The sequence below is a fragment of the Podarcis erhardii genome, assembly GCF_964252035.2.
Source record: "Podarcis erhardii genome assembly, chromosome: 5".
Lineage (NCBI taxonomy): Eukaryota > Metazoa > Chordata > Lepidosauria > Squamata > Lacertidae > Podarcis > Podarcis erhardii.
The window spans coordinates 60,960,385-60,975,861 of NC_138509.1; the positions used below are offsets into that span (position 1 = coordinate 60,960,385).

At 43.2% G+C, this 15,477-nt stretch overlaps 2 protein-coding genes across 5 annotated transcripts in view; one reads left to right on the forward strand and one right to left on the reverse strand.

The window, feature by feature from the left end:
* LIMS2 (LIM zinc finger domain containing 2) overlaps nt 1–15,477 on the forward strand; it is a 32,034-nt gene that overhangs the window by 13,524 nt on the left and 3,033 nt on the right. For both annotated transcript variants that reach the window (XM_081864079.1, XM_081864078.1), the window contains exons 5-7: nt 11,458–11,607; nt 12,616–12,766; nt 13,796–13,888. In XM_081864079.1, the coding sequence (XP_081720205.1) occupies nt 11,458–11,607; nt 12,616–12,766; nt 13,796–13,888 (394 nt within the window). The remainder of the gene's footprint in view (nt 1–11,457; nt 11,608–12,615; nt 12,767–13,795; nt 13,889–15,477) is intronic.
* On the reverse strand, nt 1,571–15,469 carry GPR17 (G protein-coupled receptor 17). Of its 3 annotated transcripts, none has more exons than XM_081864085.1 (3): nt 14,809–15,469; nt 9,887–9,904; nt 1,571–3,764 (listed from the first exon to the last, which is right to left on the reverse strand). In XM_081864085.1, exon 3 carries the CDS (start codon nt 3,734–3,736, stop codon nt 2,720–2,722), a length of 1,017 nt encoding a protein of 338 aa, XP_081720211.1. In that variant the 5' UTR covers nt 3,737–3,764; nt 9,887–9,904; nt 14,809–15,469; the 3' UTR covers nt 1,571–2,719. The 3 variants fall into 3 exon arrangements, with proteins under 3 accessions (XP_081720211.1, XP_081720210.1, XP_081720209.1); XM_081864084.1 differs by lacking the exon at nt 14,809–15,469 and adding an exon at nt 14,339–14,798; XM_081864083.1 differs by lacking the exon at nt 14,809–15,469 and having other exon boundaries at nt 9,887–11,451.

Below are 15,477 nucleotides of genomic sequence, written 5' to 3' on the forward strand. Positions count from 1 at the left end.
AGCGCCCGCCACAGTGGGGAGTGTCGGGGCGCACAATGCGCCTCCTCCCCTCGCTAGTATCTGCCCCGGAGCCGCGGCAAAGGTGTAAAAGAGCCACATGCGGCTCCGGAGCAGCGGGTTGCTGACCCCTGGTTTAGCATGTGAACTGCATGCATATATGAAATGTGTGAAATGTTAAGCAGCCTTGTTGTGGGGTAAGCAAGGAATCTGGACCTTGCTTTTAAATGCATTGAGGCATATAGCAGAAATGAACTGAGAAGGTATTGGCAGAAAACTAGAGAATGAGTGGAGAACCATAATCAATTGTAAACAAATTACTTTTAGACAAAATGTGAGGGAGTAGAAGAGGAATAACCTATGTAAACATGAAGATTAGGGATTGGATAATTACTCACCAGAAACAACTTGGTGGACAGACAGCACACTGAACACACCACATAACTTCTTTTTTTCCTCTGAATTTAATAGTTTTTGATGTTTAATAAGTATTTTTTTAAAGAAAGTATAAAATATGAAGCTAAATGAAGTAAAAATAGACACCCAAGCAAACACCCTTCAACGGGGAATTAAAAAAAACCAACAGCCTAGTAACTGCGTCACAACATTTGAATCTTAACTTTTGGCATCACTACATGCGATTTCTAGCTAGAAGAGTCTCTGAGTTTATATTCTCACTTCTTGGGTAGGCAGCGAATAGAACAGCTATGAAAGAGTGAGGCAGTTTATCTGGTCATAGTATAAACCTTCTGAAATGGCCTTATACTGATACATTTCCTATGTAGTCCTGATGACTAGCCTAGTAGAACTGAGCTAATTAAAAGGGAACAACTTAGTATGATTTGTGCGCCTTTTTTCTTTGTTGCAAGGTATTTGTAGTGAATGCAAAGTCTGTTATAGGAAAGCAGTCATCATTCCATAGTTAACAGGCAAGTTGCAAGACTCCATAATATGGTAGCTGAACATTTGCTTTTCTTCTAAATAAGGGTAGAATGGGGTAATTTTTAATTACCTCACTGAGGACTCAGCTAGACTGGTAAAGAAAAAGTGATTTATATGTGTTGTATGTGTGATCTAACATTGTGCCACCAGATGACGACGTGGAGCCCCATTTTTCTCTACCTGTTTTCCCTGTTCACAACTCTTTCAACTGAAACGCTTCTTTGATGTGTCCAGATCCAGCCAGGGCCTCCCCTTTTAGGTAGCCATGTCCATTACTTCAGTTGTGATGCATACGATTCACATTTCTCTTCTCCCCGGCCCCTACCCTGGCCGTGCTATGCTGTACAACTGCTTTGTTAGAGCATCAAACTAATGGTTTGCCAACCTGATTTAGAAAAAAAGAAATACTCTGAGCATGTGCCATTTCACATCATCATGACTACAGGAATAATATGAGGTTTGCTTATGCTTCCCTGATGGTAGACTCATTTACCTGTAGAAAAAGACAATGTATATTTGAAATACAAAATAAAGAATGAGCTGTAGCTGTGCATATAAAATAAAAAAATACATTGAAGTGACCACCATTAGAATGTATACTCTGGCATGTCAATACCTGCCCAGATGCTGACGTCATCACCTTCCAATCTCCAGTGATAATTTAGGGGGTTGCTGGACTCCAGGGTCATAGATTTAGGCCCAGATGTACCACTGCTTCCAAAAAAGCTATGGCAACAAGAGTTCAGTATAAATGATTTCTTGCACAGCACCTAAGTGCTTAGGTTTGGGTGTAGCAATTATCAAAAATTACAGCACAGACTTGACATTAAGACAACATTAAGACAAAGGTTCTGGTGAAGTGGCTCTTGACTGAGGATTTTTGTTCTGTTAAGGTGGATATGGTAGGTACAGTCTGCATTAAGCAAGGGCAATTGCGTCAGTAAGAGTTGCATCCTAATAGTTAAACTGAACTAGATTACTCATTTGTAGCAAGCTTCCTAGAAATCTTTTAGTCTTGTGCATGTGATTCATGAACCATATACTTCATATAAAAACTTACAGATAAAATGAAACAAGTTGTGTCATGTCATTGTTTCTAAATGTTACTGAAAATAAGAGCTGCAGCCAAGGCTGTAACAAAAGAGAGTTTTACGTTGTAATGTGGTGTTTATATCAAGTTTAGTGCTGTCCGTAGTCAAAAGGTCAACAATGAGATGATTGAGCTGTCTAGAAAAATCAAATGGTTCTCCTTTCTTGCAGATGTGTTGGAGGCTTTCCTTTTCTTATCAGGTCATGTCAAAATCTATATGCACAGTGTTCTCAAAGCTCTGCGGATGTAAATTTAGAACACCGTTCTTAGAGAATGTCAGGACTATTGAATCTTAGCTGTGCAGTTTGCTTGTTTGATAACTGTGAAGACGGAAGTATTTGCCTCAGTTATTTCTCAGTACAAAAAATATTTCATGGAGCAATCATGGCGTTATTAAGCAAATGCTTTCTTCTTTTATTTTTCTTGTTTGAAGACAACCAGAAGGGTGGCTATTATAGTGTAATGCTGGTTATATTTGTATACATTGTGATTGCAGTCTACCTTCCACTGAGAATTAGCACTTGCTTGTGGTACTGTAGCTGTGCAAAAATTACTATCTGTTACTCGTTTTCTCAAGAATGAAGCGTAGATCAGAGTGTGCTCTTGGAGAAACACAGTTTCGCTATCTTGGAGATTTAATTGTATCAGATAAAAAAAGCCTTTCTTTTAAAAAGCGCTTGATTTCATTAGTTACAGTTCAGTTTTAGTGCTCAAGGAGCTGTCATTCGTTTTCCCATCGTAACTTGAAGGTAGCCTTGCAGCATTTCTGCTGCAAAATAAACCACATAAGGCCTCTCGGAACTTCTCAGCTACAAAGAAATACATGATGGGATCTAGGGCACCGTTCAGGCTGGTGAGGCAGGAAGTAATTCGGTTGCCAAGAGCCAGAATCCGCTGCATTTCACAGGAAGTCTTCACACCATCATAATTGAGAATGTAAATGTAACGGTTGATATGGTAAGGCACGAAACAGACCAAGAAGATCATGAGAACCATTATTATCATTTTGATGGCTTTTTCCTTTAGATGGTTCTCAATTCGGTTTCCTCTTTTCAGGCTGCGTATGATCAGCAAGTAGCAGGTCACGGTAGTAAAAAATGGAAGCGTAAATGCCACAGCCAATGACACGAGAGCATGGCGTGATGCCTTTTCTCTGTAGAGCTGCAGGCAGATGGTGGTATTGTTCATCTCAGCTGTCTGCACACTGACCAAAAGAGGCGCCATGGCCACAGCAACTATAACCCACAGGAAAGCACAGGCCAAGTGGGCATAGAGTGATCTGCGGAGTTTGAGGGACTTTACAGGGTGCACGATAGCTAGGAAGCGATCTACACTGATGCACATGAGGAAGTAGATGCTGGCATACATGTTGAGGTAGAAAAGGAAGCCTGTGAGTCGGCAAGGGATCTCTCCAAATGGCCAGTGATTGCCTGAAAAGTGGTATACTAGCCGGGTTGGCAAAACTAGCACAAAGGACAGATCGGCCATGGCTAGGTGCATCAGGAAAACGTTGGCTGGGGTGTCTGACTTTTGGTCCCGGATGAAAAGCCAAAGAGCCAGAGCATTGCCAACAAAGGCTAGGATGAAATCCAGAAGGTAGAAAGTAGCAAAAAGGATGTTCTCCGTATTGGTCTCTTTGCCACATTGTTCTGAACTTTCCAGTGAAGTGTTGAAGAACAGGCCTGAAGAGTCAGCTAGGTTGTTCATTCCTCACTGCGGGACTTGAAATATGAACCTGAAATAATAAAGAAGAAAAAGCTGGAGAAGAACATTACAACGTAGAGGAGGCAACATGGAAATCAGCCAAGCCTGCTGGTTTGCTTATGTTTGTGATCCAAAGCATCCTATGTCATGTTCTGCATATGTTAGAGGGGTTCCCAGTTTTACTCCTGATAGCTTCCACTCTCTTAAAAAGCCACCCCCAAATAGTGAGGGGCTCCCTTAAAGTAGCACCCCATGAGATAAAAGGGGCTGCCATCAGAAGTAAAAATTGGCCAAACCTTGTACATACTCAGTTTGTATGTGCACAAGAGCCTTTCTAGATCTTAGCCACACTTTTTCTGTGCTCTCCATGACCATTAAAAGTGTATGTACTCTATTTTGTTTTAGTAAGTTTAGTTTTTAAAAGTTTTGCAGTATAATAAACTGGTTCTTAGAATCTCTTAATTGCTAAAGCTATAAAGTTTACAGGATGATATACAACGGACAGGCATACCTCACTTTATTGCGCTTTGCAGATATTGTATTTTTTTACAAACTGAAGCACTGGAGGAACAGCTAGTGCTGGATTGGAGACGAGGCTGCAGGAGCCTGTCCTTACCACACAGTGGCTTCTGCTGCTCCTTACAAGAGGGTGCATAAGATGAAATGAAGACTCAGATAATGGATAGCATTTTTAGCAATAAAGTACTTTTAATTATGTGTTTACATTTTTTAAAAAAATAATAATGCTAAGGGCACAGTAGAAGTGAGAATTACAGGATTGTTTAAATGCCAGACTGTATGATGACCCATTAGAACAACAGCAACAGCTGCATAAAATGTTTCATTAGAATTAAGTAAAAAAATCACAAAGCAGAGTGTAACTCAAAAGGATGGAATGGAAGGATCTGTCGATTTCAGTTCTCTGTATCTCATTTTTCCAATCTTAAATTATGTGATCCACCTTACTGCAGCAGCTTGCAATTTAAAAAACAAAACCAGCATTTTAGTGCCGATTTCTCTTAATGAACGCATGTTTGTATGCAGTTTTGTCAACGTTTACATTTTTGCAAGCTTTTCTCTCTAACAGGCATTTTTACATTCTCCCCCCCACACACACACACACAAATGTATCCATTTTTCTGCACAATGTTCTCTAATATGTGCATTTTTAAAAACATTGGTCAGAGAATTGTGTCACATAATTCAGATAAGTATGAATTCCAGAGGATAGCTTTATTGTGGTTTGTGTATTGTTTCAGGAAGTGCCATTTTGGTACATAAGAAAATGCAACATCCTAAGAGCCTGCTGGATCAGGTCAACAACCCATCTACCCTGTTTTCCCGAAAATAAGACAGTGTCTTATATTAATTTTTGCTCCCAAAGATGCACTAGGTCTTATTTTCAGGGGATGTCTGATTTTTCCATGAAGAAGAATACAGTACACATGTATTGTGAGTCAGCCAGACTCCGTCAGAGCAGAGCAAGCAGCAGGCGGCAGCTTGTCCTGGCAGTGGCGTGGGCTCTCTGATTTAAAGAGACCTCGCACTGCCTGAACAGCTCCGGCTGCCCTGTGGCCAATCAGTGAGCTGCGTGGCGGTGCCCGCCGCTATGGTCCAGAGGAGTCAGACGTCTTACGGTAGCTTCGGGGGCTTTTTATTCTGGGGAGGCCTTATGTTCGGGGGAGGCCTTATTATCAGGGAGGTCTTCTTTTCGGGGGATGCCTTATATTACAGCGAGAGGCAAAACTGGAAGTAGGTCTTATTTTCGGGGGTGTCTTACTTTCGGGGGGAAACAGTAGTCCAGCATCCTGTTCTTACAGTGGCCAACCAGTAGATTAGCCTTTAAATGTGAACAGAATAAAATGTCTCTCACATCCTTATATGCCAGTCCTATTGAACTCAGTGAACATGGTTAGGATTGCATTGCTCATTAACCTATACCATGTGTGGTGCAAAGCACTCTCAGGTTGCTGCAAAGCATGCTGGGTTAAAGGACCCATGGCTCCTGCTCTCTGAATACAGTGGTACCTCGGGTTACAGACACGTCAGGTTACATACGCTTCAGGTTACAGACTCCACTAACCCAGAAATAGTGCCTCGGGTTAAGAACTTTGATTCAGGATGAGAACAGAAATCATTCAGCGGTAGGCCCCATTGGCTAAAGTGGTACCTCAGGTTAAGAACGGACCTCCAGAACAAATTAAGTTCTTAACCCGAGGTACCACTGTATGTAAAAGCTGGAAATTGTTTGAGATCTTAACTTGAGCTCTAATTGGGACAGACTGCTCTTTTGTAATAGACTTAAGTGTAATTCCTTCATCTGACCACAGAGTGCTCTCTTGTACAGCATTTTTAAAAACACACACACAAGAAGTCAGCCTTCCCCTTGTTCAGAAGAGAAAACTTTCCCTTAAATGCTGGGCAACAGGACATCTCCATCAAATGCTTTAGAAATTCTCTCCACTTGTTTTTCCCAAAGTTGCAATAACACAGCAGGCTTTTAATTCCTCATTTTTCATAGACAATTTTGATGGCTGACATTAAACAATCTTCAGTGTTAACTTAAAATTATTTAAAATATATATAGCAAATATCTACAGCACAATTAAATGTCACACACAGGAATCTTGCTAATTATTTCCATGTGATCCCTAAATTAGGAGCTTGTTATCGACATGAAAAATATTTGGCAGTGTACTCCCTAATAAACCTATTTGTTTAAACTGCATCCTTATTTGACTTGTTTATCTTAAAACTATTCCCTGAAAGGACTGGCACATGGAAGCTCGCTAACATGGTACAGTATTTGTCTAGTGGCTGCCTCTATGCAATGATTCTGGATAATTTTTCACCATGAGGCAGTTTTGTCTCCACTGTTGCTTCTGGACAACTTGTTCAATCAGCATTCAGCCTGATTTGTCTGCGGAGAGTTTAGGCAACACTGGCTATTAAATGAGCATTCGGCTTTATTTGTTTATGGGGAGATTAGACAATGCTGTGTCAAGCAAGTGTTATCCCACACTTTCCAGTACACTTGCAATCCCTTCCTTATCACAGAAAGTCCATTATTTTAGGGAAGTGGGTTTGTTCTGCAAGAGCTCCAAATCAGCTTCATTTGTGCAACTTGAATCTGCAAGTTGTGCAAAAATAGCAGTAGTCTGGAAACACCCCCATACCATCACCAAACAAACTTATTGGTGATGTGGAGAATACTGAATGGGGGCATCTCCTCCTTGTGTTGAACCGCTGTACCTGCACGGTTCTTCACTGGATGCAATTTCAAGCACCTCCATTTGGTACCTTTCCATGTGAAATAAACAGAACCTTAATAACTGTCTGAAAGATTTTTGTGGAGCAGCTACCTCTGTAGAACACATTGAGATATTCACATGAATAGTTCTTGTCATCACAACCAACCACCTGTCTCCTGGATCCTTGCCCATCCTGGCTAATAAAAGCAAGCCGGGAAGGGCTGGGCGATGGGCTCTGCGGGGTGGTGAATGCTTCCCTCTGTGAGGGAGCATTCCCAGATCCGCTGAAAGAGGCGGTCATCAAACCGCTTCTTAAAAAACCATCTTTAGACCCGGCCAGTATGGCCAACTATCGCCCAGTCTCAAATCTTCCATTCTTGGGCAAGGTGATTGAGCGCGTGGTTGCTGAACAACTCCAGGCACGCCTGGAGGATGCGGACCATTTGGATCCCTTCCAATCGGGATTCAGGCCTCATCATGGGACTGAAACTGCCTTGGTCGCGCTGGTTGATGATCTCCGGCGAGCTAGGGACAAAGGTGAGAGCTGTTTCCTAGTTCTGCTGGATCTCTCAGCGGCCTTTGATACAATCGACCATAACATCCTTCTGGACCGTCTAGAGGGGCTGGGAGCTGGGGGCACTGTTATACAGTGGTTTCGCTCCTTCCTCCTGGGCAGAAAGTGGTGGTGGGGGATGAGTGTTCAGACCCCTGGGCCCTCACTTGTGGGGTGCCTCAGGGTTCCGTCCTCTCCCCCATGCTTTTTAACATCTATATGAAGCCGCTGGGAGAGATCATCAGGGGGTTTGGACTGGGTGTCCATCAATATGCAGATGATACCCAGCTCTACCTCTCTTTCAAATCAGAACCAGTGAAGGCGGTGAAGGTCCTGTGTGAGTGCCTGGAGGCGGTTGGAGGATGGATGGCGGCTAATGGATTGAGGTTGAATCCTGACAAGACAGAAGTACTGTTTTTGGGGGACAGGGGGCGGGCTGGTGTGGAGGACTCCCTGGTCCTGAATGGGGTAACTGTGCCCCTGAAGGACCAGGTGCGCAGCCTGGGAGTCATTTTGGACTCACAGCTGTCCATGGAGGCGCAGGTCAATTCTGTATCCAGGGCAGCTGTCTACCAACTCCACCTGGTACGCAGGCTGAGACCCTACCTGCCCGCGGACTGTCTCGCCAGAGTGGTGCATGCTCTAGTTATCTCCCGCTTGGACTACTGCAATGCGCTCTACGTGGGGCTACCTTTGAAGGTGACTCGGAAACTACAACTAATCCAGAATGCGGCAGCTAGACTGGTGACTGGGGGCAGCCGCCGAGACCACATAACACCGGTCTTGAAAGACCTACATTGGCTCCCAGTACATTTCCGAGCACAATTCAAAGTGCTGGTGTTGACCTTTAAAGCCCTAAACGGCCTCGGCCCAGTATACCTGAAGGAGCGTCTCCACCCCCATCGTTCTGCCCGGACGCTGAGGTCCAGCGCCGAGGGCCTTCTGGCAGTTCCCTCATTACGAGAAGCAAAGCTACAGGGAACCAGGCAGAGGGCCTTCTCGGTAGTGGCACCCGCCTTGTGGAACGCCCTCCCATCAGATGTCAAAGCGATAAATAACTACCTGACATTCAGAAGACATCTTAAGGCAGCCCTGTTCAGGGAAGTTTTTAATCTGTGATATTTTAGTGTATTTCTGGTTTTTATGGAAGCCGCCCAGAGTGGCTGGGGAAACCCAGCCAGATGGGCGGGGTACAAATAATAAATTATTATTATTATTATTATTATCACTTTCACTGTCTTAAAGAACGTGATCTAGAAGAGGTTTTAAAAGCACTCCCTCATTCATGTCTTTCACTGGTGTAGTTACTGCAGTTGTGGGATTTTAAGAATATGACATATAAAACATATATACTTTTTGGAATTATTCGTATTGGCTGTAATAGTCAATAAATAGGAAATAGGAAAATGACTGGCCACCTTCTCTTAGACTGTGTTACTAGTGAGTTGTTAGGGTCTATAGCAACAATTGCTTTATCTATCTATTCAGTTCTGTTTTAGGAGTAAGTTATCCACAATTTTCCAAATTGCACGAACAGTAGGTAGAAGTGTAACTTGGCACACAGCTGCTCCTTTGTTTTGTGTGCTGTGCATTCAAGTCTATTTTATGCAAACTCATTTTGTGTGTGCAGTCTTCTGGATCATTGCTACCGTTTTCACAAGAGTCTTTACGTTCTTACTAGTATTCCAACATGCTACTTCTGTTAATAAACTTCATTTCCTGTCAGGGTTTGTATATCATTCATAAGTGTATATCTAGGTGACTTTGAATAAATGAAAGTAAGATCATTACTTGCACACGATAACATCAATCCATTGTTACTAGGCCCCCAGAAATCATAGTTTGTGAGATATCAAGGAGAGTCTGCTTAGGAAAGCAGAATGGTTTTTCAAAAACGTAGTGGCAAGAACATTTTGTCAACTGGAAAAATCCCAGGCATACGCTATTGTTACAGTGCTGTTGCTCTGTTCTTACGACTTTAAGATACTGTATATATTCATCAGAGGAGCTTTAATTGGCTGTTGCATGCTGTTTGTGTCTAGTTTCTAACTGCTAGACCATTTTCACACAAGTTGCTAAAAAGTGCGTCACTTGCACTGTCTGTGCAATGCATACCCATCATTAAAGGCAGAATGGAAAAGAAAAGTGGAATGCACTGTCTGTGTTGCAGAGCATTTTTAGCATAAAACTTCCAACGTCAAAATGTCCTTGCAACTCCTTGTACTTTCCCATCTAGCTTGTATAATCTGTAAGCCCTGGGGAACACTATGGTGCTCTGTGAGAACTTTCTCAGTTTTCACCCCCCACCCACCCCAAGGTTGTAATTCCCATTGAAACCAAAGTGCTTACCTCTTGCAGCTTGCAGTCCTGTAGAAAAGAGAGGTAAAGATCTTGTTAGCTTCTTAGAGTGCCAGCAAATGTAGGTAAGACAGAAAGGCTAAAAACAGTGGTGATCCAGAAGATGCAGACAGTGGCAGGTTCAGTGGAAGGGTGAGTTGCACTATATAGAGCCCTGTTGGAGATGATAGTCCATTATCATCTTGCTCACATGAAAGGAGGGTAGATAACACATTTGCTGTGAAAGACAGTTTTCATTCCAGCTGGGCTGTTCGGAAGGGGGGAGTTGCTGTGGTAATTATGAATATTCCAATGTTTCTCTAGCACTCTCTCTCACTCACTCTGAACCTCTGCCTTTTACGCTGACTCTTTGGATCCCTCTGACCATTTTAGAGAGTTTGGAAAGCGTTGCAGAAAGGGAGAGGAAATTTGGTGTTGCAGACACAACAGGACATTTCAGAAGGGGATAATTCCATAATAGTGGGAGTGGGGGTGAGAAGGACGGCTGCCATAGAAACGGCTCTGTGATTCTAAGACCTCCCTTTGCTTCCAGTGGAGGAGGGTCTATAGGATGGTGGGGGGGGGTGCTTCTGAATGAGCCTTGCTGATAATGGGTTGTCAGTGGAAAGGGCTTAAGGCCCCTTATTCAGTTGAATGAGAGGGGGCTCTTTTTAGGACACTTGCTATAGGGGTCTCAGTGTCCTGCCCTGTATAATTAGACTCCGTTCCACAGTGTGGAATAAAATTGAGGCCTTTATCCTGAGATGAACACAGCTGCATGCCCCCATTTATAAAGGAACGCTGTCTGCTTTCTTTCTAGGGACCGTGGCTCTTGTCTGGGACAGCAATATCTTCAGCTCTAGGGAGGAACAGAGTAGAAGACTTGTGAAGAGGGAGTGTTAATAACATTCCTTTCCACTTATGCTCACTGGGACTTTCTATTTGAGGCTTGTAAAAATACAAGGCTGTACAACAGCCTTGTGACATTGAGATTTATTATTAGCTTTATTTTACTGGTAGGGACCTGGAGGCTAAGTGACCTGCCTGGAACTCTCAGGAAGCCAGTGAGACTGCCTGGAATAAGCCCAGGGTCTCTTCGCTCCTTTCCCATAGGTATTTGCATTGTTGCATCTACCAGCTGTCCTCTGTGACTATGCACTTTGCTCCGCAGATAAGCAAACCGGGTGTGTCATATGTGCAGAGGCACAGTTGCATACATTGCATTTGGAAATGTACACGCTGGCATTTCCAAATTGTATGCACTCAAAAATATGTATTTGGAACAGTCTAACCATTTATGCTTCTTTTTGTTATGGATATCTAAATTGTGCTAGGAGAGCATGAGTAGGGGAACCAATAGTTTTGGTAATGAAAAAAAATAAAATTCAGTTTGATTCTTGCCATCAGTGCCAGTTTTAGACCATTCATGCAATGTTTTTGTCTCTAAATATACCCTACTGGTTGCATTCACAAGTAAGCCTTCTCAACTACAAAGCTGAGAAGCTCTGTAGCCTAAAAAGCAACCTTGTGTAGCTTATACCTGTATGATGTCCCCCAACTTTTTTCTTTAATTCCTGCTCTAGGCACCTCTGTAGGCCTTGCCATAATCGCGAGAAAGCCAAGGGCTTGGGCAAGTATATTTGCCAGAAGTGCCACTTGATAATTGATGAACAGCCTCTGATGTTCAGGAATGATTCCTACCATCCAGATCACTTCAGCTGCACCCACTGCGGGTATGTCAACTCTCTTTCAGCTGGGACTCTGGAGCAAGCGAAAAGGCATAGAATGAGCAATGGTGGTGTCTTGCAAGGGACCTGAGCGATCTTAAGAATAAGCTGCTGCATTTCTGCAGACTGTCTAACAAGAATGCGGAAGTACAAAAAGCATTTGAATAATAAAAAAGAACCACAGAGGAACTGTAGTGATTGTGCTGAGCTGTAATAAATTTCGCCTTATACAATTCATTGTTCAGCTGGCACTATTCCTGATGGGTGTTAACATCCTTGGAAAGAGCCAGTTGTGAAGGCTCGTTGTTACAAAAGCAACGGCATTAGAACTTAGCAGCAGCTTGATGGGCCCTACAGTTTACAGTATTTTAGAATCCCTGCCATTTCTGATGGAGCCTGCTTATGTAAACAGATTTCAAACTGGATTCACAAAAACCAAGAGGCTCATTATAAAATAGCTTTTTGTATGTCACAATCATGTTGTTAATCAGCAGGCAAAGGAAGGATGTTTGTGTTTAATGTTTGCTTTTGAGAGCTTCTCTTTATCCCGGGTGGCGCTGTGGGTTAAACCACAGAGCCTAGGACTTGCCGATCAGAAGGTCAGTGGTTCGAATCCCCACGATGGGGTGAGCTCCCATTGCTCGGTCCCTGCTCCTGCCCACCTAGCAGTTCGAAAGCATGTCAAAGTGCAAGTAGATAAATAGGTACCGCTCCGGCGGGAAGGTAAACGGTGCTTCCGTCGCTGCTCTGGTTTGCCAGAAGCAGCTCAGTCATGCTGGCCACATGACCCAGAAGCTATATGCCGATTCCCTTGGCCAATAAAGCGAGATGAGCGCCACAACCCCAGAGTCGGTCACGACTGGACCTAATGGTCAGGGGTCCCTTTACCCTTTACCTTTATCCCTATTTGTCAGGAGAGTGCCTGGTTTATTTGGATGGAGTGACTATCAGCATGATGTGTTGAGGACAAGCTTTTTCTGCTAAGGTTTTGATTATTCCTTCTGTTGTGTGCAGGAAGGAGCTGACAGCTGATGCCAGGGAGCTGAAGGGGGAGCTCTACTGCCTGCCTTGCCATGACAAGATGGGCATCCCAATCTGTGGGGCCTGTCGCAGGCCCATTGAGGGTCGAGTGGTCAATGCTCTGGGGAAACAATGGCATGTGGAGGTGAGAATTCTCCTGTTGTGCTGCTTGCTCTGGGATTCATGTTACAGAGAGACTCCTGACACAGCCTGTGTTAATAAGTAGATGCTGCCACAGTTCTTTTGAAGCCATAGGAGCTGCATGCCATTGTTTCAGGTGGTTTATCCATTATTATTCTGTTTGTTTAGATCTCTAGCCTACTCCACAAAATATACTATTTAGGTATCAAAGCACATGTCAAACATATTGCAAGTAATAAAGCCACACCTTCTTCTTCTTTTGCAAAGCATTACATTTCAAAAAGATTTAGTGAGTCATCAAAGAAAGGAGCTTCACAATTATGGGACAGTCACCGGGAATACAGTTCTGTGTTCCAAACAAAGATATAAAATTGACACAAATATTAATCTCAGCAGGGCAGTCTTAGTTTATCCATAGTTGAGAAAACAGTGTCTTTAGTATGCTTTGTCAGTATATTAAATTACTCTATAGAGATTATAAGCAGCACCTTGAAGTGTGGCGGGGAGAAAATCAGAAGCCAGAGCTGATGCTGGAGGGTTGATATAATACACTCCAGTGACTAATCCCCATCAAGAGGCAAGCTGTGCTGAAACATCTGTCCACCACATGCTGATCATTCATATACCTAAATGCTTTATACAGTGGTACCTCGGGTTACATATGCTTCAGGTTACAGACACTTCAGGTTACAGACTCCACTAACCCAGAAATAGTACCTCGGGTTAAGAACTTTGCTTCAGGATGAGAACAGAAATCGTGCTCCAGCGGCACAGCAGCAGCAGGAGGCCCCATTAGCTAAAGTGGTGCTTCAGGTTAAGAACAGTTTCAGGTTAAGAACGGATCTCTGGAACGAATTAAGTACTTAATCCGAGGTACCACTGTACTCAAACTATTATTAGGAGTCTGTCTAAGGTGTGGTTCATATTTGCTGGCAAATATTTGCATACTACTTATTTTATCCAGGCACTTTTCTGGCACAAAACTGCCTGTAGCACAGACCCCTGGACCCTGACATATCTTTTAACCTTCCAGCATTTTGTTTGTGCCAAATGTGAGAAGCCATTCCTGGGACACCGGCACTATGAGAAGAAAGGTCTGGCTTACTGCGAGACTCATTATAACCAGGTAAAATCTGCTCTTATTTGAACTCTGCACTCCCAAACCCCCACTCCCCCCCCCCCAAAAATGAGCAAGAGATAAGAGGTTGTTTCCCAATGAGGGATTTAATAAATCCCTGCTGTTTGAACTGAAACACCTACAAATATGAGGCGTAAGGAATTTCAACTTCAATTTATTAAGAGATTCAGCTGAGTGAGGCTGCTAACCCCTAGCGGTATCAACATGCAAATTTAAAGAACTTAAGCAACATTCTTTAAATTGACTAGAATTTTTTTTGGGGAGGGGGGAGAAGAGAGCCAGTGCCAAGAGTTCTCTAGCTGGAAACTTGGGGGGGGGGCTGCACAAGGTTGCTTTCTTTACAAATACATCTCCAGAGTTTTTGTCTTTCAAAGGAAGCTATACCCAATACTGTAGCCTCTAGCACTCAGGAAGTGGGGAACATGTAACAGTACATACCTATGCCCGTTTTTCTGTATCTCGCTGAGCTTCAGATACCATGCAGCCTCATCACTGTACGGGATTATGCATGCGCTGGAAGGCCAGTGTCAGAAGGAGCCAGTTGAGAGGGGAGGGAAGACAATGGGCTTCTGCCCATTAAGCACACGGGTGGGGGTGGGGCTCATTGTCTCTTCCTACTTCTTTGCAGGGTCACTCAAAGTTCTTAACCTTACCCTGCTTAACTTGTAGCTGTAAAGCTGCATTTGGAAATACTTGAGATTGGAGCATGTGCGAGGCTTTTATTCCACCTCAACAGTGTCATTAATTGCTGCACATTTCCTTTCTCTTACAAAAGTTAAAGAGAGACACATCCACTTTGGTGGGAGAAAGTAAACACAGACAGTCCCACTGATGGCACTTTGCTAGCACTCCATGTAAGGCACTTAGCAAATCTGTAAGGGGAAGAAAACAGACAACTGGGTACACACCTGCAAATTGTCTTTGATGCCAGGTTGCACTGCACTCAGGATGGAATAAAGCAAACTGTATAACAAAATTGCTTGGAGGCAGCATTTAGGGACAGCCCATTCCTGCCTCTTGCAGATCAGTTTTTTTCAAAGCACCAAACACCTGTGTTAACATTAATTCCTGAGTAAGTGAAACCCTGAGGAGAAAACACAATAGAAACCTTGTGAAGATGAAATGGATTGCAGGCATGTTGCCCTCCAACAGATCCTCGGCTTGTCCCTTACGGATTAACAGATTCAGAATAAGCAGTAGCCACTATTTTTTAAGTCCAGAAAACCCAGTACACATCCTCTCTTAGAAAGATATTTCTGGTCCCAAGGATCTGGGTTGTTATTTTTTTAAGCTCACATTTCCCCCCTGGCAGATATACACAACACAATACTGTGATGTGCCATTCCTATCAAAGGGTGCAAAAAGCAGCCTTGGGAATGCAAGTTTGATTGTTGTGCAAATGTGTGAGAAAAGCTATTGAGGTATCTGAAATGTGTAAAGTAATGTGGGGCACTATTGTAGAGGCACTAAATTAATCCATTGTTGGGACCAAGTTGTCTGATTTGATAAAGGGGGCAGACAGACCCCCTCCATTAGTTTAAAAAAGCTCATTTTGTTTTGCTTTTTTGTTTTTCTGC